This window comes from Cryptomeria japonica, chromosome 1, assembly GCF_030272615.1.
Source record: "Cryptomeria japonica chromosome 1, Sugi_1.0, whole genome shotgun sequence".
In the NCBI taxonomy this organism is placed as follows: Eukaryota; Viridiplantae; Streptophyta; class Pinopsida; order Cupressales; family Cupressaceae; genus Cryptomeria; species Cryptomeria japonica.
Window position 1 is genome coordinate 140264353 of NC_081405.1, and position 25505 is coordinate 140289857.

General features: G+C 34.8%; 1 protein-coding gene and 1 pseudogene across 1 annotated transcript; both read right to left on the reverse strand.

The window, feature by feature from the left end:
• Positions 1-5833: 5833 nt before the first annotated feature.
• LOC131027346 (G-type lectin S-receptor-like serine/threonine-protein kinase LECRK4) lies at positions 5834-6784 on the reverse strand (annotated as a pseudogene).
• A 6739-nt stretch (positions 6785-13523) lies between these two features.
• On the reverse strand, positions 13524-14198 carry LOC131027338 (G-type lectin S-receptor-like serine/threonine-protein kinase LECRK3). The gene has a single exon (XM_059208778.1). The coding sequence runs from the start codon at positions 14196-14198 to the stop codon at positions 13524-13526; it is 675 nt and encodes a 224-aa protein (XP_059064761.1).
• Positions 14199-25505: the final 11307 nt, after the last annotated feature.

Genomic DNA, 25505 nt, shown 5'->3' on the forward strand with positions numbered 1-25505 from the left:
ATAGTGATGCTATGAAAAAGCTCTATGCTAATGCCAGTATAACAACAATACTCTAAAATGCTTCTCCTTTTGCTTGAGGAGAAGGGTTCTATTTATAGAAGAAATAGGGAAATGAAGGGTTAAGATTGAGCAATCTTAACAAGGGTTAGGATTGAAAGTTGGGGATCCATGTGCACAATTGGCACCAATAAAATGGTGACAAGTTTCAACATAGGATTGGGTTGAGAGAAGAGGTTGGAGGCATTAAAGGCCTGAGAAGACCTCATGGTTATCTAGAAGGCAAGGGTCAAGTCTAAATTAAGATTACCCACTGGATTAAGAGTTAATCCAAGGATAAACCTTTGTGCAAATGTTTAAGAGATAATCATGGTCAAAGCATTAATGGCCTGATGAGACCTTTGGGTTGGGTAGAGGTTGAGTCAAAACAAATGTTTTAACCATGTGGGAGGGTTTGAGGTAACCATTAATGGTTATTGGAGACTTTGGGGATTAAGTGGTTGAAGGTTGAAAGCCTTCAATGGTTATCAAAGACTTTGAGCCATTTAGTGGTTGAAGGTTGGAAGCTTTCAAAGGTTATCCAAGACTTTGAGGGTTAATTTGTTGAACACACAAAGCATTAATTGCTTTTCAAAGACTTTGGAGTCTTTGAGAAGTGACTCCAATTTGCTTAGGAATGTGACAATATTTAAGGGATGAATTTAGGCTAATTAGGAAGGGTTTAGAAGAATTTAGAAGGGGTTTAGGCATACAAGTGGATTTTGTAGGAAAATGCAAGTGGGAGAAATTTTGGTATTTTCAATTAAAATAAAATCATTTATTTCAATTAAATGGTGTAATTTGCATTTGGATAAATATTCAAATAAATATTAATTTATTTAAATGAGAAAATGAAGATAAAGCATTTAAATGCTTGAAGACTTTGAGGGAAACCATTAAAGGCTTGAAGACTTTAAGGAAAACCATTAAAGTCTTAAGAAGACTATAGAAGGAAGCCATCAAGTTTGAAGACTTTAAAGCCATCAAGTTTGAATACTTTAAGGGAAACCATTAAAGGTTTCAAGTGGGTGAGGATAAATAGGATTTTAAATAAATAATTTATTTAAAATAGTTGTGCAACTTGCTTTTGTAGGAAAATACAAGTGGGTGGAGGATAAAGGTGATTTAAATAAATTATTTATTTAAAATAATTGTGCAACTTGCATTTGTAGGAAAATGCAAGTGGGTGGAGGATAAAGGTGATTTAAATAAATGTTAATTTATTTAAATGTGAGAGGTGGGATTTTGGGGGTTTTAAATAAATATTAATTTATTTAAATGTGAGAGAATATTTAATTAAATAAATATGATTTATTTATTTAATTAATGGTCTGAATTTGGTTAAGTGAATTAAATCAAATAAATTGAATAATTTATTTAATTAATAGGAGAAGAGGGTTAAGATGAATTAATTAAATATATTAATTTAATTAATTATTAATTGATGGTTAAATAATCAAATAAATATTAAATATTCATTTAATTAAGTGGACAGATTTATGTGACTACAGCAGTAATATTCTACTAATGATTAATTAAATTCTAAAGATGTCAAAATATGTCTCCATGAATAAATTAAAGCCACTCATGATTTGGAGTGAGTATAAAAATTGAAATCTACAAAAAAGTTAGCAAATATAGTAGAATTCTTATATTTTTAAATGTTAAAAAGCATCTTTGACTTGAAATAACATCATAGTTGGGATTAACTTGATGGGAAACTCAGGCCACCACCCAAAAAAATTATATCAATTAAACAACTCTATTATTATAGGCTAGAAAAACTCATGAGTCTATTGCTAGGTCATTTGTATACAAGTATATAACTAAAATAAATAGAATAAAAATTCAAGTTATTCACAAAATAGGCATCTTGAATTATCAACACCAAGACATATTAGACATTTGTAAAAGGCCTTCATAAAGAAAACACTAGAAAAAATATGAACAACAAAGTGGACTCCACAATCATTTTCAAAATCATTTGAAAGAATTTTTCCCACATAAAATATGAAAACCAAAGAGACCATCTGATGACCCTATGAATTGACCATATTATTTTATGTTTTATGATACTTTACCTCATTTTTATAATGTCCTTCTAAGTAATTTCCAAACATTACCTTGGTTTTATGATTAATGGTGTTTGGTATGCATATGTGTGTCTAGCTAGTTGATGCTAAATGATGATAGAATATTATAATAAACGGTTATTGTTGAATGAAAAGAACTTTGGAATGATTAAAATTTTGTTTGTAAATTATTTGAGTCATTCATACAACTAGAAGGAAGGAGGAACAAGTTGGCAATTGATAGATTTAACAGTTGACTGAAAGTGTAGAAAAAGTCAAAAGACCAGTTTCAATAAAATGAAAATATCTCACTCGTTTCTTAACGAAGTTAATATTTTCAAGATTATATAGAAAGATTAAAATAATATCTCAAATGGGTTTAAATCGTTTGAGCTGATTCACAATAGTTAATGAGCAGCATTCACCAGAAGTTGACTAAGACAAACTAGCATATTTTCAGGCAGCAGTTAAGGATTGAGTTCTAATTCAACTTGGACTCTTATACCTCTTCATGAGTTCATGTATTTGGAGTTATTAAAGTGAAGAAACATTGGAGAAGATTGTGGAAATCATATTTGATGATTCATAAAAATTATAACATTTTTTGTACACATGTTCAACCATGACTGTACTTTATAGTTGTAGAGTTTGAAGATGATTAGAATTCTCTCAAATCTTGTTATTTTAATCTTTATTATCAGTCATGAGTAGAATAAGTCATCTCCTTATTGTCACAAGAGAAATGCCATTTTAATAAGTTGTTGAGTTTGTAATTACTCCAACTCTCAAGCCTCAAGCATAAATCTGAGATTTTGTTGAGTTGTGAGTAAGTAGTGTTGAAAGTATTGTTGAAAGTAGTGTTGAGAATAGTGTAGAGAGTATCAAATTAGTGTTGAGTCTTTTTAATGGTGTCCAATTTCAATCAGAAAGTTTGATACATGTCCATGTAATATTTGATTTTCAATAAGAAGATTATTTGAGCATTGAAGCTTATCTATTGAAGATGGAATGCTAATAACATATTGAAACAACTCAAGCAAGGGCCACTTAAGGAACTGTGATTTCATCATAGTTTAGATTTTTTATTCATTATGCTTTACTTTAATTAGTGAGTTGGTTATGATAGGTTTTTTTTTCAACATATTTGGTTTTACTAGTTTTAGAACAGTCGTCCTGTAGCCACTGTTGTTGTAAATAACTAGTCATCTTGCAACCACTACTATTGCAAATAACTAGTCATCCTGTAGCCACTACTGTTGCAAATAACCAGTCTTCTTGCAACCATTGTTGTATAGTTAGTTTTATTTCTAGCATTGTCATGTTTTCAATTCAGTTTATTATTCTGAGTTTATTTTCTATGCACAACTGATACAATAGCTTAGAAGGCTTCCATAGTGCTTATACAATGTTGTCTCATTTCAAGTTCACGTCCTTGGGTTGATAATTAAATGTAGCTTCTAGTTCATGAAGGGTTGCTTAGTGTGGATAAAATCTCTAAGTTGTGAATTATTATTCCAACCTCGATTGCAATTAAAAAGCCCAACGCCATCCAAATTTTAGTATTTGGAGCATACAAAAATACAATGAAAAAATATCTATATTTGTTTATGGAGGTATACTTATGGAATAGACTATCAATATACCACATTAAGTCCTTCCACCAAGGCTTAGTAGAATTTATAAAAAAATTGTACAAGAGAATTGTGAAGGTATGACCTTCACTACTATTTGGATGGTTTATTTATCTACAAGTTCAAATGGAACTTAACCATGGCTTGCTACAAAGAGAGCTAGATAAAATTGATCTTAGAGTATAAATCTTGGAGATTCCAAACACTCTTAAAAAAAAAGTAGGGAGTGCATGGAATAAATATTTACCAATGACTTAACCTGGAAAATAATAGTTGGAGAGCACCATAATAATTGTTGGTTGATAGATAAACTACTATAAAATGATCTCCACTCTAATGAGCCACAAGTTAATTACTTTCCAAGCCTTCTGTAATCTTAAAAATTAAAAGTGCCAATAATTTTAATAGAAACATGTAAGATCGCAAAAAAATGGAAACCAAATCCATTCCCATATATTTATTGTATATGAATAGAGGCTGAGCTCATCCTAGAACATTCTCCCTTATGAAGAATCAAATGTGATACAATCAAATAACAAAAACATTCAAAATTTCATTACAATTACAAAATCCATCCATCTATGGAAAATCTATTTTGTGTCTAACATAATTCCTTATTCATTCACACAAATAAGCCCTAAACCTATAGATTTTGTAACAAGGAAACTAATATCCCACATAGTCTCTTAAAAGGCATTAAAAATAATTTTGATTTAAACAAATAGATGAAAATTGTAGATTAATCTTCAATATAAATTGGTGTTGGTTCCTTCATTGAACATATCAAGGAGAGGGACCAATAGTTGAGTGAGCTAACTTTGTCAACATGTAGTCGTTACATGGAATATCATAAGACCTCCATTTTTTTTAAGAAATACACAAAATTGGCACTTATCTATCTACAACTAAAGTTTGGAGTTGTGACTTGTCATGCAACTCATCAAAATAGCATGTCTAGTGCAAAGTGTCCAAAAAGTGACATTTTAAAGATTAAACCAATGTTGAATCTAAAAATTCCTATTAGTTGAATTAAAAAGTATCAATTGTTATTAGAAGAATGTCATAATTTTATGTAAAATATAGCTCATGCAACCTAAATAGACTAAATACCTAGATTAGTAAACATAAATGTTTGTTATCTCTAACTTTATATCCAACACAAATGGACTGATAGTTGAACACAAAAAACTATTTGTTGTTATAAAAACAACACATTATTATATAAAATACAACTTGTATCCAACACAAATGGACCAATAGTTAAAAACTAAAATATTTTGATAAAAACTGAAATGGACTTTATCATGTTTTTGACAGGATGAATTATTCATATGAAATACTCCAAAGCATATGCATTGCTAACCCAATAGGTGTACACATAGGATTAATATTTTTTCACTATGGCAACAATTCTTGATTAAATGAGCATCTTATTTTATTGAATAAACATCTTGTTTTATAAAGGGCATACTTATAGTGGATAGTTATTTTATATGAAACAAATTTTTATTTTATTTCACTTGTTAATAAATGTATTTACTATTTATGCTTTTTCTATATAGCATTTGTTCAATTATGAATCTACTTTGACCAACATTTGATTATTTTTTTATTTACATATAAACTATTTATTTACAATATATCAATAAAATATGTTGCAAGACTAGATATTATAAATACAAATAAATGTCCAACAAATTTTTAAAAAATCCCTATCCCTCCATATTAGGTGTCAAAACTCAACTAAGGTGCACAAATGAAACAATAGAAAGAATGAGATCAGAGAACGGGGCAGAGCAGTTTCCGATGTCATTCAAGTATGTAATATCATATCATGAAACACACAAAGAAACACATCATGGAATAAGGTTTATTTATTTAAATGTTTAAATAGATTGGTCTCTCTTAAGAACTATGCTTGAATGACTGCTATAATAAACCAACAAATAAAAAACTGAATTGCTGCTAGCACTTTTTATCAGCGGGATCTAAGTAGCATTTTGATTGGATTGAGATTATTATTATATATGCCTAAGGCATAGCATGATATTAATGCCTATCTCCAATATAGAGCACCAAAGCCATAATTTTATTTTATGTAGAAATTGAAGTGCTGAAAGAGCCCAGTGGAGGGAGCACCGGCAGTGGGGGAACTGGAGGTTGGGGTATTGCGATCTCAACCTTTCCTTCCATCATCTGAAACATGTTGCTGATAGATGGCCTTAGATGTGGGTGTTCCTGAATGCACCACAAACCCACCAACACCATTCTTTCCAATTGCCTTAACTCAATTTTGACACCTTCAACTTGTTGCTGCACCACTAGCTCCACAAGACTGCCACGTTCCAAGCATTTGTAGATCCAGTTGACCAGAATGATTTGATTTTTTGGGGCATCTAACTTTACAGTTTTCCTGCAACAAATTATTTCCAACAACATTATACCAAAGCTATAAACATCTACTTCTATAGTAACGGGCACACTATTAATCCACTCAGGTGCTATGTAACCCCTAGTACCCCGAGCTATAGTGAATGTTCGAGTCTGTTCGGCCCGCAACAATTTTGCTAAGCTGAAGTCAGAAATTTTAGGATTATAGTTTTGATCTAGCAAAATGTTTTGTGGTTTTATGTCGCAATGCAGGATCTGGGTCTGGCACTCCTCATGCAAATAGAGGAGCCCTCTAGTCGTGCCTATTGCAATCTGAACACATATACTCCAATCAAGAAATCTGCTATCTACAAATAGAGCGGTGTCCAAAGATCCATTGCTCATGTACTCGTACACCAGAAGCCGGTGAGAACCCTTGTCACAGAAGCCATACAGCTAAACCAGATTTTTGTGATTATTTGTACCAATCACGCTCATCTCTGTACTAAATTCTCTCTCTCCAAGTTCCTCCTGCGTCACTTTATCCAGAACTTTCACAGCAATTATTCTACCATCCCGTAATTCGCCTTTGTAAACCTTACCAAAAGCACCCCTTCCCAATTCTTGTCTAAAACCATCTGTAGTAGCTTCTATTTCTCTGTAGGAGAAGGCCATCAACCCTGCCAAAGTCTTATGCTGCTGCCTATTTTTTCTGTTCTTGTGGAACTTGCTGCCACATAACCACGTCACTAAGAAGGCCGCTGCGAGAGGAGATGAGATGCCAACCAGGAGGGCTATTGTAGAATTTTGAACCTGACCTATCCTCTCTGAACCAACTGATTAGCAAACAATAACAGCAAAAAGAAGAAAACACCAATATCTTTATTGAAGCTTAATTAAAAAATTACATAGAGGCTGTATATATAAAGAATTTGCAGTCTAGAAGAATAAATAATAACTGCAGTTCTAAATATATTCCTAGCTTTGCATGGAAAGCTACTAAGGCTCTCAAACTAAAAAAAACAAACTACTCCCTGAATTAAGAATACAATAAGTGCATGCACAACATGCTTTATTTACTAAAAAGCAAACTCATGCAACAAATAAAACTAAAAATAGTCCTAAGGATTAATGCATGTTGGAGTACATGCTTTATTTGCATGAATAAACATAAAACTATTAACTAAACTAATCTAGCTGTATGCTAGAGCAGCATCAGTTATCAACATACTCCCCCTTGATGCTGAGAGGGTTGACAATCTTATCTCGTAGTGCTATAAACTGAGCGTTTGCAACCGCTTTAGTGAATATATTTGCTAGTTGATCTTGGATGTTGATGTGCTTCAATTCAACATCCTTCTTCTGCACCAAATCTCGTATGAAGTGATATTTCAAATCAAAATGCTTTATTCTGCTGTGATGAACCAGATTCTTAGCTAACTTGATAGCACTCACATTGTCACAATATATCACTGTAGGATGAATTTGTTTTTCCCCAATTTCTTCTAAAACTTTTCTGAGCCAAAGAGCTTGTGTACCTACTGAGGTAATTGAAACATACTCTGCTTCTATAGATGAGAGAGCAACAATACTTTTCTTTTTCGAGCTCCAGGTAATCAAACCAGAACCAAAAGAAAAATAATTTCTAGATATAGATTTACGGTCATCCATACTACCTCCCCAATCTGAATCACTAAAGCCTACTAGATTGAACTTTTCAGAAGAGTAGTAATGAATACCAAAACTTAAATTCCCTTTCACATACCTCAAAATCCTTTTGGCTGCCTTCATATGTATTTCAGATGGATTTGTCATATACCTTGAAATAAGTGAAACTGAATAGGCAATATCAGGCCTTGTGTGGATTAGAAACATCAAGCTCCCCACAATACTTCTGTAAGCTATCTCATCAACTAAATCAGCACCATCATCTCTACATAACAAATCTCCATGAGCACTTGGAGTGGAGGCAAGGTTACAATCAGTCATATTAAATTTCTTCAGCATATCTTGTGCATACTTTGTTTGACAAATGAAAATCTCATCCTTACTTTGATAAACCTCCATTCTTAGAAATATTTCATTAGACCAAGATCTTTCATCTCAAATTCTTTCATCATAGCAGCTTTGAATTCATCTTTCATCTTAGAACTACTACCCATATACAAAAGATCATCAACATACAAACTTATGATAAGAATATCAGTACCTTTTTGTTTGAAGTATAGGGTAGGATCACTCTTACTTCTCTGGAAGCCATTCTCCTGAAAGTATCAATCAATCCTAGCATACCACGCTCTTGGTGCTTGTTTGAGGCCATACAAATCCTTCTTCAACTTGTAGACATAATTATCTTTTCCTTCTACTTCAAAACCTTGTGGTTGCTCCACATATACTTCCTCTTCTAAGTACCCATTCAAGAAGGCACTTTTCACGTTCATATGATGTATGCTCCACTTCTTCTGAGATGCTAATGAAATCAACATTCTTATGGTCTCTTGTCTTGCTACTGGTGCAAATGTCTCTTCATAGTAAATTCCATACTTTTGTGTGAAGCCTTTAGCAACTAATCTTGCCTTATGTCTTTCAACACTCCCATCGCTGTTAAATTTGGTCTTGTAGACCCATTTGGTACCAATCCTTTTTTTGTCATGTGGAAGTTCTATTAACTCCCAAGTGTCATTCCTATGAATGGAATCCATCTCTTCTTCCATGGCTTTCACCCAAACCCCATTAGTACATGCATCTTCAAAACATGATGGTTCAAAATCAACCTTGGCTAATAAAACAAAATTTCCTGTCTCACCTATTGGGTTTTCTTCATGTACTTGATTTCCACTCTTTTGGTAGATATCACTCAATTTCCTTACCTTCCTTGTAGAACTTGGAGAAGAAGCTGGACTTGAACTTGGTACTAAAGAACTTCATGAAGGATTGCTTGGTGGAGTTAAATCACTAGATATAGAAACATTAGTTGGCTACTCATGATAAATATCAGCAATTATATCATCATTCAAAATAGATTTTGGCTTCTCAACATGGCCTTTTTTGATGACCATAAACTCCCCCTTCATAAAAAATCACATCTCTTGAAACAATAAGCTTGTTAGTGAGGGGATTATACAATCTATAAGCCTTGTTTTTCTCACTATATCCAATAAAAATACATGACTCACTCTTTGCATCTAACTTCTGTCTATTTTGATCAGGTATATGCACATAAGCCAAACAACCAAAAAATTTGAAATGATTAACATTAGGCCTTTTACCATACCAAGCTTCATAAGGAGTCATGTTTTCTAGTGCACTGGTGGGGCTACGGTTGAGGATGTACACAGTTGTAACAACTGCATCTCCCCAATAAGAATTGCTCAATCCCTTGGTTTGTAACATGCACCTTGCCATTTCAACCACAGTACGATTCTTCCTTTCAGCTACTCCATTCTGTTGAGGTGTGTATGCAGTAGTAAGTTGCCTCTTGATGCCATTAAAATCACAATAACTTTGGAAAGCCTTTGAGCAAAAATCTCCTCCATGATCAGTCCTTAAACATTTGATCTTGCACCCTTTCTCATTTTCCACAAGGGCTTTAAACTTCTTGAATGTATCCAAGGCTTCATCTTTGGCCTTCAAAAAATATACCCAACAATTTCGTGAGTAATCATCAATAAAAGTGATGAAATATGATGACTTACCCAAACTCTTAGTCTGCATAGGACCACATATATCTGAATGAACAAGCTGAAGTGGGTGATGAGCCTTCCATGCATTGCCCTTTGGAAATTTTTCTCTTGCATGCTTTCCTTTAGCACAACCTTCACAAACCTCCTTGTGTTCCTCAACCTTGGGCAAACCAGAAACTAATGCATGTGATGTTAGAAACTTCAAACCATAAAAATTTAAACGCCCATACCTGAGATGCCATAACCAACTTGAATCCTCATAAGCCATATTTGCCAAACTGTTGTTATGTTCACCAAACCTCAAGGGGAACATCCTATTTCTTGTCATAGGAACAATAGTGATCACCCTATTATCCTTATTCTTATCATAGATAGTACAAGTCTTATTCTCAAAGACTACTTTATAATTTTTCTCACATAGCTGCCCAACACTTAACAAATTGTGCTTCAATTGTGGAGTATAATAAATATTATGAATACTCTTTATACCTTCTTTTGTTTGGACCTCCATAGCTCTTTTGGCAGCAACCTCCAATGATTTATCATCACCAAGCTGGATCTTGGATTTGAAACTTCCATCTTTTGTTGAGAACAACTTCTCATTCCTTGTCATATGGTTAGAGCATCCAGAATCTAGGTACCAAACATCTTTACTAGTATTTTCACCCTTTGCATAAGATAAAAATAAGTGATCAGGAGGATTCTCACTACTTTTTTTAGCATAGTTAGCACTTTTACTTTCATTCAATCTGCATTCTCTTTCAAAGTGGCCATACCTGTTACAATGGTAACATTGAACATTTCTCTTATCAAATTTGCCTCTACCTCTTCCTTTGAAACCACCACTTCCTCTTGAGCCACCTCTTCCTCTACCTCTTGAAGAGTTTTGGCTTTGCCCTTTACCTTGGCCTTGATTGATTTTGGCACTACTGCTGCTTGCATCTTCATTTTTTGTGATTAGCAATTTAGAGGAAAATTCTTTCTCTACACCTTCAAAAGAATCTTTCAATCTTTCTTCATGAGACATCAGGGATCCAACTAGTTGATCAAACTGTAGTTTTGTCAAATCTTTGCTTTCTTCTATGATTATTGCTACATGATTCCATCTGGGTGTCAAAGATCTCAACACCTTTTTTTATCAAAACTTCATTGCTTACAATTTCCCCAAGTGTAGCCATTTTATTGACCACATATTTGACTCTGACACAATAATCACTTATACTTTCAGCTTCTTGCATCTTCAAATTTTCGAATTCTTGCTTCAATGTCTGAAGCTTGACCACTTTAACTTGATCACTACCCTGGTAAGCTTCTTGTAGAGTCTTCCAGGCATCTTTGGTAGTTGTTGCTCCTGGGTGAACTCACAAAGCTGGTTCCCACTTTTTGGTACATCTTGATTTTTGCTGAAATCATACATTTTTTGGAAAATATAATTATTTAAGCTTTAAGAGGTCCCATTTGAAGTAATTAATTGAAGAGAGTTAGATCAAAGGCTCTTAGATCAAAATTTCTTGGATAAAACCTCTCTACTTCTAAATCATACTTGCAATGGAGTCTCCTTTGCATCTATCAAATGTTGATAAAAAACCAATTTTACATTAGCTTTTGAGGGTCAAACGTATTCATTTAGAAGTTTTGTTTTCTCAAGGATTTAGTCCTTATTATAAGCTTTCCAAATAGTATAATTTTTAATATATTTAAGTTTATTAATAAATTTTTATTTTATTTTTTATAAATGTAGGTTTTTCACTGAACATGAAATTCTTTGTTCAATGCATTGGGAAAAATAGCAAACTAATTCAAAAAAATTCTGAAAAATATCTATGCCCTAGGTATTGATGTCTTCTTTCTAACAAAAAAAATAAAACTTAATTTTGATATATATAGAGCAAGTTATGTGTTCAAACGTACACCTATATCTAAATTATTATTAGTCGGACTTCAAAACTTAACAAAATAAAAAATATTCAATATATCACTATCAAACCAACTGCATGCCCTAGGTATTGATGTTACAAACCAAAATTTAAAAGAGATAAGTTTTTATCATTTATAGAAAAAATTTTATATGTTTCGGGATGCACATCACTCTTAAAAAATGTTGTTTCCTGTAAAAAACTACTTTTGAGGGAGATGGAAAAATCAATAAAATTTTATTCAAAAAAATTTGAAAAAAATATATTTAGAATCTACAAAAAGGATGTTACAAATCACTAGTTTACATCATCTTCAAATTCTTAACGATTTAAAAGTTATAGGTGTCGGAAAGTGAAGGTTTTTTTCAAAATGTTCATCTAAGTGTCAAAGTTGGTCAAAAAGTGGGAACCAGTATTGTGAGTTCACCCTCCTGATATTCTTGGAAATAAGCTCTTATCAAGTGCTATTTGAATGTGAAACAAAGTTTGAGGATTCTTTTTCTTTGCTTCCTTTCTTGCTATTCTTTCATTGGCTATAAGGGCATTCCAATCAATTTGCTTTTCATAACCTGATTCAATAATCTCCCACAAATCTTTTCCAATAAAAAAGGTCAGCATCTTAATGCACCAATAATCATAATCATTCCCATCAAATTCTGGAACGGGCATATGGTTAGAATTCGACATGATTAACTTTGGCGAAATTCCAACAATAAAACTTTAACCCAAAACAATTTTACCTGCTTTGATACCACTTGTAGAATTTTGAACCTGACCCATCCTCTCTGAACCAACTGATTAGCAAACAATAACAGCAAAAAGAAGAAAAAACCAATATCTTTATTGAAGCTTCATTAAAAAATTACATAGAGGCTGTATATATAAAGAATTTGCAGTCTAGAAGAATAAATAATAACTGCAGTTCTAAATATATTCCTAGCTTTGCATTGAAAGCTACTAAGGCTCTCAAACTAAAAAAAACAAACTACTCCCTAAATTAAGAATACAATAAGTGCATGCACAACATGCTTTATTTACGAAAAAACAAACTCATGCAAAAAAACAAAACTAAAAATAGTCCTAAAGATTAATGCATGTTCGAGTACATGCTTTATTTGCATGAATAAACATAAAACTATTAACTAAACTAATCTAGCTGCATGCTAAAGCAGCATCAATTATCAACAGCTATGCCAATAAATACAAGCGTCTTTCCCTCTGTTTCCTTACTTTGTTCTGGAGACTGTAAGTTAAAGTCGTCAGATACTTTCACAAAAACTGTACTATTGATTTCTACAGCTTGCCGGCCGTCGAACAGAGGCAACTGTTTCTTCGTGCAAACAGCGTTGTCATATATGACCACGAAACACATGCAATCGTTTAAGCACGACTGCTGGCATTCAGTTTCAGTAAGATCCACCAATACAGAATAATCGCTATCGTTCTCGGTGCTGCGCAACCAGTGTGTGTTTTCAAGCCGCCACAACGTACTATTTGTTCTGTAAGTCTGCCCTGGCGATGAGCTTCGCATGCATCCCTCAAAATGGTCCTGCCTGTCGATAAAATTGAATTGAGGAGGACAAATGCAGTCAGGCTTTTTCTGGTCACTTAATCGACAAATGGCACTGACCCTTCACATCTCCGCAAGGATCATTTACAGCTTTCCATACAGGTATCAAGAAGAGTCATAGTTGTCCATGTTCCACACGTACGGTGAAAAAGTTCCGTCGATTTCTAGCGTCACTCTACGAAGAAACCGCCCATTTCCTGCATTGCCCTCCGTGAGACTCTTAACCATCATATTGGTACTGTTTACTAAATAGAACGGCCCTGTCGGATCAAATTCAAGCTTACTACATTTAAGAGTTGTCCAAAAGCCCAGTACGCGCCTTGTGGATGACCGCTCCTCTCCACGGTATAAAGGACCAAATTGCCGTCCTTCTGCATGGAAAGCTCAAATCGGCCCGCTGAGAAGTTTGTAGTTGAAGCCTTAGAAAATATGTTTGAGTTGGTCATGAGCCTCTGACCGGGCAGGAGGGTGTCCATAGGATAGTGAAAGCTCTGCCAGATGATATCAAATAATGCATTTAGCAGCACAAAGTTGCCATTGTCGAGCATTGCAGCTTCGGCTACCTTGTCAGCGTACTTAGATAACCACAATACATTTTTCCTATTGTCAGACAGGCTGAGGCGGTTGACTGTAAGCTGCAAGCTAGACGTCTTCTCAACAGGAATATCCCTCTTATCCTTGAGAACCGTCCAAGCCAGAGTTTTGGGAATTACACTGTCAAACCAAAGGCCTACCACGTAAAGAGTTGGAGTTAGCGGATAGAATCCAAAGGCAAACTGCCCATTTGGCGAAACCCATTTGGAATTTTGGGAAGGGCTAAGAGTGGAGCCAAGCGTGATATTATGCTGCTTCTGAGCCGAAGCGCAGAAGAGAATCTGAATGAAAATGACACAGAGAGAGAGTATCTGAATGGCAGCCATGGATGAAAGGGGGAAATGGCTACTAAATTTGATGAAATTTTTTAACGATATGGCACCTATATTATAAATTTATCAATGTACTCAACACAAGAAAATTATGCTCTAGCTAGATTCTTCTGATTCCGCGTGGAAATAAACGAATTGCATTTTTCAATGCTCGATTCTTCTGATTCCGCGCGGAAAAAGATGTATTGCATTCAGCCAGTGCTGGATTTTTCTGATTCCGCGTGGAGGAAGGCTGGGCGAAAGTTGCTCATATGACTGGTATTGCATTTGAACCATTCAAAGACAATTATTTTGCATTATACAACTCTTAAATTTATATACTAATTTAGTTAGCAATTAAATCTAAAATATTTTTATTATTTAAAGTGCTAAAGTATTGGTCAAATTATTTTTAAGCATAGTTTATTATTTATTAATTTTATGTGAAATGAATTGATTGATAGATTGTTGTCTAGGCAAATTATTTGAGATCAAAATTATGTTAGTTTAAAATGGTTGTGTACAAGGTTCTAGAAAGTGGAAAGGAAAATTGGATGAAATAAAACAATTGGGTGAACAAGTGGAACATTAACTTGCAAGAATGTCCTAATACTAATAAAGATATAAGAAGTTAATGTGACTGAAAAATTTAGAACTGTCATGTAGACAAAGCAGATTGGACGAAAAAAGACATACTACATGGAAGAGTTTAATCCACCTAAATAACCAATACCCAAAAAATCTTCAAGAGGAAAAAATCTACATGTTTTACAATAAGAGTGGTAAAAATGGAATGGCACTACATCATAGAATATACAGCTTATAAAAATATTCGAGACTGGAAAGTTGACAATATACAGTGATTGAAGATAAGATCAATCCAACAACCAACTTCCTTGCTAAAATCCAACATGAAAAAGAATATAAAAGATATTTTTATTCTATCTCATAGACTAGGGGAAAGGACCCAGTAGTTGTGCACCCTAACTTCGCGCTTCTCAAAATCCTACTTGGAAATTTCAAATCACTCCAATTTTTTTACAGCAGCTTACTTGGCAAGTCCCCTGCTTATAACTAAGGTTTCAGGACCACATCATCAAATATGATGCCACATCAGCATGCTTTTTGCCAAGGTGTCCAAAACAACCCCCAAAAAAAGTGAGACCAATAGGCATGCAAAAGAGACCCCAATAGTTGTGCCGCTGATGTGGCATCACCTGATTGGTTACTTTTTACAATATTGGTACATTTCCTAACTATTGGTACATTTCCTAACAAAAATTGATATTTTTTGTTTCAAACAATAGGTTTTATTTGTTCAATTATTGGAACAAAAGGTATCAACAACCCTCACAACAATTGGAACATGCTCAACTACTTAGTCCTTTCCCCTATTTAGTCTCCTAAACTTCTTAAAATCTTCCATTCATTCAAAAGGTCACGGGTCGTAAAAGCTCAGGAATCTTGACAATTTAAAACTTTGGTTCTAGCAAACATATTCAATGACTATGTTCGTTAGATAGGTAGTTGGTCTAAGCAAACTTTTCATCGGACAAAACCTGCAAAAGCATGTTCAGTGGCCAAGGTTCCAACGGGTCCATTCAAACAGCCGTATTGCAATTTACTTCTCGTCAGGCAGAGCTGGAGAGCATTTTCAGTGGCAGAGGTTCCCTCGGACTCATCCAAATAGCCGTATTGCAATTTGCTTTTCAGTTAGAAATTAAGTTATGACAATGCCGCGTTGCCAATAATTTCAGTTCGATTTCGTGTAATGTTCACGGTGTACTCAAGTTAGGATTCGTACACACAATGGTCCATAGATTAATTAGAAAAAAAAATGCACTTTTTTATTTTTATAATTTGGATTAATCTCTTAAAAGAGAGTATATAAATTAGGTATAAATGTCATCAAATATTATTTTTGTGATAATGGTAGTCATTTTGTATAGTGTATATTTTAATAAGGTAGTATTTTATTTGTAGAAGTGTCTAAGAATTCAAGATTGATATTGTATGTAGATAATAGTTTATTTGTCTCTAGATCTTATGGATTTGTGGATTGTCAAATTCATCATCATCATTAGTAAGAGCTGGTGGTAATTGCTACAAGTAACTGAAATGAATGACATTAGTTGTGGGTCATGTAGATCCCAAAGTGTACCTATATAATGTTTGAACTTGATAGCTAGTAAAAGCAACCTCATATCAACTCACCCCCTTAATTGTTCTATGTTACACCATGTACCTAGCAACCTTAACTATTTTAGCATATATTTATTAATATAGTTCAATCTAGCAAATTGAAATGAATATAGAATCAAAATGTAACCCACTCAACAAGTGCTATAACAACGATTGTAACGCGCTCAACTATTGGGTTCTCTCCCCTGGTCATTTTCTATAATGTATATTTTAACAAGGTAGAACATTTTATTAATTGAAGGGTGTAAATTTAAGATTGATATTGTATGTAGATGATCGATAGTCTACTTGCCTCTAGAGGAACACACAAACACTATCTTGCATGCATATGTATTACAACTAATTGAAGGTTGAGAAAAGTTTGAGAAGGTGTGCAATCAACAAAATATTGTACACATAAGAGATCAATGAATGTGAGGCCCTAACAATCAATGTTTATTAATGCCACTTACCACTCTTTCAAGTGTTACACCTTTGGGAGTTATGGATTGTCAAAGTCTTCACCATCTTTAGTAGGAGTTGGTAATGATTGCCACAAATAATTGAAATGATTAGCACTAGTTGTAGAAAATGCAAATCCCAAAGTGGTACCTACATAACATTCCAACTTCGCAATAAATCAAAGCACCCTTGCACCTAGTTATTTATCTTCAATATTTGAATAGGAGTTCACAATTGTAGATTGTTGGCCTTGCATTCTAATATCATAGTGAAGGCTACAAAATAAAATTCAAGGTGGCTTAAATTGCCTAGTTGACAAATAATATCATTTATGTAACAATCATGTTAGCTACCAATGAAAATTATGAAGCGAGCATCAAAAGGAAATTGGTTGTGATGGGAAAGGCTTCATGTAAGTACATATCAATGTGAGCTAAAAACCTAGACTGAACGAAATCCATCTCATCAATTAGAATGTACCAAATGAAAATGTTCTCTTGAAATGTTATTATTCCTCCTCAACAAGATTCATGTCTCTTTTAATGGAATGTAAAACAAAATATAGATTGTGGATACATTGATGTTGAATGTTGTATATTACCATTTAGAGCATGCACCAGTGGTAATTGGGATACAAGAATGACTAATAAAAGTGCATGTCTACTTCTATGAATAGATCTTACAAACCAACTTCCTTATATTCCTTTTAGATATTTCATCCAATCCACTTGCTACAAGTCCGAATATCAAAGAATCTATAATGATATAATAATATAAGTGTAATATTAGGAATGGCCTTGTAAACTAGTTATTAATTAATGATGACAAATTTTCATAATCCATGAATTTAATTGCTATTGTTTCTAGATAAGACTGTGTTATTATTATTTGTATGAACATTTTGAATCACACTCTCTGGTCTTATGCCTATCGTATCTCTCTATTATGTTGAGAATGGATGTCTCAAACTTACTAGTTCAAATCTCAAACAGATGACACTTGGTCTTTGGAATGAGTAGTTTCATCTGAATAACCTTCATATTATGCACTCGGATGGAGAAGCAGTGATTCCGGTATACCATCTGGGTTTGGTAAGACTCCACCAGGTAGTTCAGAGAAGTCACTCCTCTTACCAATGTCGGGGAGACAATTGATGTGTCTTGCCGACATGAAGCAGTTTTCAGTGTGACATTTGATGTCACTAAGATACTCCAAGTAGTTGGACGAAGTCACTTTGTTTCTTCGATGAAATACCATGTCGAGAAGACTTCAAAGTGGTCTGGGTGAAAAAGACCATTTCAATGTAACTTGGGGTTTTGGTAAGAATGTCTGCAGGAGATAACAAAAATCTCATTCTGTTGCAATAAAGACTATATCAGTGTTTTGGGAACGTGCGAAAGTGTTATCGATCGAACATGGGTTTTTGGTAGCCAAAGTCACTTTTCTGACGAAGTACGATCAACCAATAAGAGACTTGTGAGGGACCCACTATCAAGGATCAAAGATTAGGTGGAACAAGCTTGGTGATATTGAAAGTTACGCTTCCATTGAGCGGTGATCAACCGATACAAGACTTGTGAGGGATCCACTATCAAGGATCGAAGATCAAGTGGAACAAAGCATGAAGAACTAATGAGTTGCACTTCCATCTAGTGGTGATTGTTGATATACTTTGAAATGGTCTTGGTGGGGACCACGATGGACTCATTTTGACTTGTCAATTTGTCTGCCGACGATTGGCAAAAATTGGAAGGACTCAGATGAAGTGATGGCAACAACATCCATGTTATTGACATTTTGAGAAGTTCGATAGTTGGAAGATGTTTTAACTGAAACAAACTATTTTTCAACATAGACATTTAAACATTTGAAAAATAGTTGTAGGAGGTACGATTGTGTGGTAATGATTTCTATCTTTGTACAAAAGACAATTGAAGCAATCGATTGGTAATTCTAAAAAAGCTAAATTGAGAAGTCGATTAAGATTGTAATCTTTTGTATTGCTTCCTGAATAGAGATCAGATTAAAGGTCTGAAACTTGTATGTAATTGTTTTACTGTAATACAAGGGATTACTTTGGTGTGTGGGTTTTTCTCCTACAAGGGTTTTCCCACGTGAAATCTGGTGTTCATCTTTGTGTTTGTGTTTTTCATGTTGTTCTATTTATCCTATATTGTGTATCTTAGTTGTTGTAATTCGAATTGAAACACTCATTTTCTTTACTTCTCTAAGAAATTGATATTAGGAAGGCATTTTTCGCACTCATCTTTCCTTACAAGTGGTATCAGTGCCTAGCCAGTTGTGTTATCCTTGTGGGTAGAATGGGTTTCTGTGTTAATTCTATAGTGGGAGTTTTGTAGAGGTTTGTTTGAAATTGAAGACTGAGATGGGAGCACATCAAGAAGAGTGGATATTGAGAAATTCAATGGTAGCAGCTACGAGTTATGGAAACTCAATATGGAAGACCTATTGGTTGATAGAGACCTCTGGGTTGCACTGTCTGGATCAAAACCATCAGGCATGAAATAAGAAGATTGAGATCTCGCAGATAGGAAGGCCAAAGGGATGTTTGGATTATGCCTTGCAGATTCCTTTCTCTTGAATGTTCATGAGGAGAAGACAAAAATTTCTTTGTGGAAGAAAATTGATGATGTTTATTATGAAAAGTCTCTGGTAAATAAGCTGTTCCTGAGGAAGAAGTTATACTCCTTGAAGATGAGCGAAGGGACATCTATGGCAAATCATTTAAATGCTTTCAACATGATTGTTGCATAGTTAACTTTTGTAGGATATAAGATATAGGATGAGGACCATTGTATGCTTATGTTGTGTTCTTTGCTAAACACATGGGACCATTTAGTGATGCTATCAAGAGTACAACAACCACTTTCAAAATGGAGGATGCGGTTTCTTCACTTCTCTCAAAAGAGGCACAGAGAATGTCGTGTGAAATGGCCAAGAAGGCCCTTGTTGTTTGAGGCCTGGATCAAAAGAGAAAGGCAAATAGAAGGACAAGAAGTCCAAATCCAAATCAAAGGAGAGATCAAATTCTCTTGGGAACAAGTCCAAGGTGAAATGTTGGAATTGTGGACAAATTGGCCATATTCAAAAGGATTGCAAAGAGGAGAAAAAGAAGAAGAAGAAAAACTCTTCTGATACTGAATCTTCTCATAGCGATGCAGATGCCTTCATTATTTCCTTGGCAAAATAGACAGTTGACAATATCTATTTGATTGATTTTGTTGTATCTTTCCACATGACATTTCATAGAGAATGGTTTTCCAAGTATGAAGAGTATGATGGTGGAAATGTTAACTTGGCTAGTGACTCATCTCTTGAAATTTTTGGCTGAGGAAGAGTCAAAATTTAGTTTCTTGATGGAAGAATGAAGGGAATTGATGGCATAATACACATACCAGTTCTAGCTTGTAATCTACTTTCTATTAGTAAGCTGAATGATGTTGGTGTACAAGAACTATTCTCAAGGGGTGGATGTAAGATGACTAGAAGCTCTATAGTGCTAGCTAAGGGTCCAAGGATTGGTGCTTTGTTCAAGATGGATGCATAGTTTGCTCAATGTAGTAGTGTCTCTAGAAAGTCGGATAAGGCTACCTAGAAGAAGAATGTTGCTAGTTCAATGGAGGTCAAACTTCCTATTGAGAAAACCATGCTTTGGAATCATAGACTCAGTCACATAGGAGAGAAGGGATTAAAAGCTCTGAAAAACAAAAACCTGGTAGAGGGGATTGATGATTATAACTTTGAATTTGAATTTTGTGAACACTGTATATATGGAAGGCAACATCGTGTTTCATTTTATTCTAGTCCTCATAAATCTTCTAGTTGCTAGATTATATTCACTCTGATGTATTTTCTCTAGTTAATGTTCTTTTGTTGTTGAATTCTAGATATTATGTTTCAATTATAAATGATTATTCGAGAAGGATATTTGTGTATTTGTTGAAAAATAAATCATAAGTGTTTAGTCAGTTTAAGGAATTTAAGACCTTGGTTGAAAATTAGACTAGTAGGAAAGTTAAATGCCTAAGGATTGATAATGGTGGTGATTTATGTTCAACAGAATTTGATCAATTTTGTAAAGACCATGGAATTCAAAGGCATAAGACCACACCTTACACTCCATGGAAAATGGAATTGTTGAAAGGCTAAATAGAACATTGATGGAAAAGGCAAGAAGCATGTTGAGTAGTGGAAAAAGTTGTAGGTTGAGGCTGTGTCTATAGCATGTTAGTTATAAAATAGATCTCTCACTTCAGCGTTGGTGGATAAAATGCCCATGGAAGCATGGTCTGGTAAGAAGCCCTCTCTAAGACATATTTGGGTCTTTGGCTGTGAGGCATATGAGTATGTTCCCGATGTAAATAGATCTAAGTTGAATAACAATGATATTAAGAGTATCTTTATTGTCTTCGGTTTGGGAGTGAAAGGATACAAGCTTTGGAATCCTATAACTAAGAAGGTATTGTACAACAAAAGTTTTATCTTCTATGAGCTGAAGACCACCTCAGTTAATATGGAATCTGAGTAGACAAAAAAAGCGGAAGCAAAAGTTGAAATTCCTCTAACTCCAAAAAAAGAGGAACTTTGAACTCCATGTGTATTTGAAAGTGAGGAGAGCTCAAGCAACTCTGGTAGTTTTGGTCAAGAACAAGAACAAGAACATCTACCTCATCCATTGAGGAGGTCTACATGGTAGAGAAGATAACCTAATAGGTATGGTTTCTCATTATTGGATAAAAATTGTGCCTATGCTTTGGTTACTAACACTGATGAGCCTAAGACTGTGAAAGAGGCAATACAGATGCCTAATTCAGATTCCTAGTTGGAGGCCATGAACGAAGAAATGACTTCAGTAAGGAAGAATGAAACTTGGAATCTGGTGCCCTTTCCTAAAGGTAGAAGACCTATTGGTTGCAAATGGGCATTTAAAAAGAAAATCAATCTGAATGGTAGTTTGGAAAAGTATAAAGCTAGATTGGTTGTGAAGGGCTATTCCCAAGTTGAGGAATTGATTATGGAGAAATCTTTTCTCCTGTAGCAAAGTTGACATCTATCAGACTTATTTTCTCACTTGCAGAAACATATAACTTTGAGATCGAGCAGTTGAGTGTGAAGGCAACATTCTTTCATGGTGATTTGGAGGAAGAAATTTATATTTCCCAGCCTAAGCATTTTGTGGTAAAAGGTAAAGAATCCTTGGTTGGTAAGTTGAAAAAGTCTCTTTATGGTTTGAAACAATCACCTAGAATGTGGTACCAGAAGTTCGACACCTTTGTGTTGTCTCTGCAACTCGTAAGGTAAAAGTTTGATCATTGTGTGTATTACAAGACTAAAAATGATCATTTACTTATCATTTCTCTATATGTGGATGATATGTTGTTCATTGGGAATGACAAGGGCATGATTTCTGACTTAAAATCTCAGTTGTCAACATGTTTTGAAATGAAAGACTTAGGTGCAGCTAGGTATATTCTGTGGATGGAAATCAACAGGGATAGAAAGAATAGAAATCTCTAGCTTAGTCAGAGAAAGTACATTAGTACCATCCTAGAGAGATTTAACATGTCATATTGCAAGCAGTTAGTTGTTCCAATGTTGCACGGAATGAAGCTTTCTATTAAAGATTGTCCAAAATCTTCTACTGGGAAGGAGGACATGGCCAAGGTGCCTTATGCAAGTGCAGTTGGTAGCCTAATGTATGCAATGGTTTGTACAAGGATAGACATTGTCCAAGCAATGGGAGTCCTAAGTCAATTTATGGAAAATCCAAGAAGATCGCATTGGGATGCTATGAAGAGAGTGTTTAGATACCTGAAAGGTACTTCTCAGTATGCTCTATGTTACCGTGGAAATTTGGTTGGATCGTAGAGAACTGTAAACATCTAGGGATATGTGGATGCTAATTGGGCAGGGGACATTGACAGTAGAAGACTCACCAGTGGATATGTATTCATGTTGAATGGTGGTGCAATCAATTAGATGAGCAAGTAGAAATTTGTAGTCACTTTGTCCACTATAGAGGCAGAGTACATGGTATCAACTCATCCTTGTCAAGCGGTTATTTGGCTTAAGCATTTATGTTTTGATGTTGGGTTTAATGTAAGGTGTATTTCTATCTATTGCAATAGTCAGAGTGGCATTTGTTTGGAAAAAATCCTAGTCTTCATGCTAAGACGAAATATGTTGATGTACAATATCACTTTGTTCTTGGCATGGTAAAAGATGGAAAGGTTAATCTAGAAAAGGTGGACACTCTAAAGAATGTTGCAAATGCATTTACAAAACTTGTGAACACAACAAAGTTCAAATAGTGTGCCAATTCGATGGGCCTTAGATCCCATGAATTTCATTAATTTCTAAGTGTTCTGGAGATACCAGTAAGTTCTTCATCAAGTGGGAGAATGTTGAGAACGGATGTCTCAAACTTACTGGTTGAAATATTGAATAGATGACACTTGGTCTCTAGAATGAGCAGTTCACTTTGAATAACCTTCGTGTTATTGATACAATAGTTGATAACCTTCGTGTTATGCACTTGGTTGGAGAAGCAGTGATTTTGGTATAGCTTTTGGATTCAGTAAGACTCTGCCTGGCAATTCAAAGAAGTCACTCCTTGTCACATCCCATATTTTCCTTCCCTGTCAATTAGAAATAAGTTATCTGACATATCCAACTAATAAGGTATGGGTTGTGTATGGGCCTGCTATGTGGGCATTTATTAGAAGAAAAGGAGAATTGATTGCCAGTTTGTAGAAAAACAATGTATGAAGGATGTTTGACCAATGACCCCAATAAAGGATTATGGTGCCAAGAAAGTTACGGGGAGACAAACTTATGAGGTAAGTATGGGTGATTCTTATCTTCCATCAAGAAATAATGGGCACAACTGAGCGAGGGGCATCCATGCCATTATTACGGTATGGAGACCATTTATTTTGCAGAGAAATAATCGATTAGAAAAAAAGAAAAAAAAGGGACACAAAAACTTGGAGGAAAAGGGGGTGAAACACACAAGTAAAGAAAAAATGAACCATATACTTCACAACCTGTGAGAACATCCTCCCAATGGATGCCAAAATGAGAGCCTCAAATGGGCTACGCAGGTCCATCAAGCATTAGGAGAAAGGCAATTTGTTGATTGTTGAAGAAGGCAAATGCTTTGGTAGACATGTATGCAAGGGTGAAAGCACAGATAAAGAAAATGAAAGGTTGGATGGAACACTTGAAAGTTTCGAAAGCCAATACCAACAAATCCATTAGGCACGTATCCTATAATCATTGCAATAAACAAATAAAAGAGACCCATTGAAGAGAGTAGAGGTTCAAGAGAAATTTCATCACACAGAGGAATACCCAAGGAAGAGGGATGGAAGGAATGTATGAGCTAGAAGTCCATTGCCCTTTTAGGGCCAATTTCTTATATTTGGGTGTCAAGTTTCAGTGTGAAAGACTAGTGGAGGGGCTTGAGAGTACATGGAGAGCAGGAAGTTTTTTTGAAATAGCGACAATAGAGTAAATATTAGCACTTACATTAGACATATCTCCTTATTTAGAGCTAAGTACCCCTTATTCTACACTTTTTCTTAGATAGTTGTTAATTTTGATTTATCAATTTCCATAGCTGGAAAATAATTATTCTAGGATTATTTAGACATATGGATATGGCAAGCTATCATATACATTCAATAGATGGCGTACCTCATGTATGTTATTCTAAGAGAATTTGTCAAAATAGATCAAGTGCAACATGTAGGTCAGGTATTTCTTTAATTTGTTTTAGTTTCCATGTTTTTATAAATGTTGGGGTTCACCTAGCTTGCTCATACTTCACCTAGTTGGTGTTACTCAATTCCGCCAACTCTCCAGGTCTGGCTATGCTCTAAGACCTCCAATTCCTTCTCATTCTCTTATAGGGCTTGCTTCTTGTCAATCTCAAGGTGTTTGCTTCAAGTGTTTAACAAGGAACCCTACCAATTCACAATGTTTCCCATGTGCTCATTATGGGTGTCTTGGCTTCAACTTGTCAATTTGACCTCCTACTGTTGTGAGTTGATGCAAAGGTATGGAGGTGGCTTATAACATGATTTTAATTCTATTTGGGTCCATTTGAGGTTTGCATCCATTAGTTTTCTTACTGATTTCATCTTTTTGCCTAGAAAAGGGCTACAACGAATTAGCCCTATTAGGCCTCCAAAATCTGATTTTCTAGGGCTTAGGAGAAAACGGTCCAAAAGACCCTACAACAAGGCTTGATATTCTTGAATGATACACCTAACCCCAAGTGATTTAGGTGTTTTTGGTTTCTCAACCCACCATACAATGCCCTAACCCAAAAATGAGGGTTTTGAAGGGTTTCTAGGCCTTCTAACCGGCAGTGACTGGTCAAGTTTAGAAAATGAGCATCAAATGGTATTTTCAAGGCTTCCCCTTGCATAAGAAACTCTGTATGAACATCATGGACCCCTCCAAAAGGTTAGATTGTGGTTTTTCATTCACCCCTACACTTTACACTCCAAATTCACCCTATCTCCTCTAGCCAGGTTGCTCCTGGACTCGCCCAGAACAAGGTGACAGTCATATCATTCTTCATTTCTAGAAATTTTCCCTACATATATATACTCTATAAGTGGTTGCCTTCCATTTCCCAATAGTTCATGA

Coding starts and splice junctions, on each gene's coding strand:
- LOC131027338 (XM_059208778.1), bottom strand. CDS start 14,198: ATGGCTGCCATTCAGATACTCTCTCTCTGTGTCATTTTCATTCAGATT.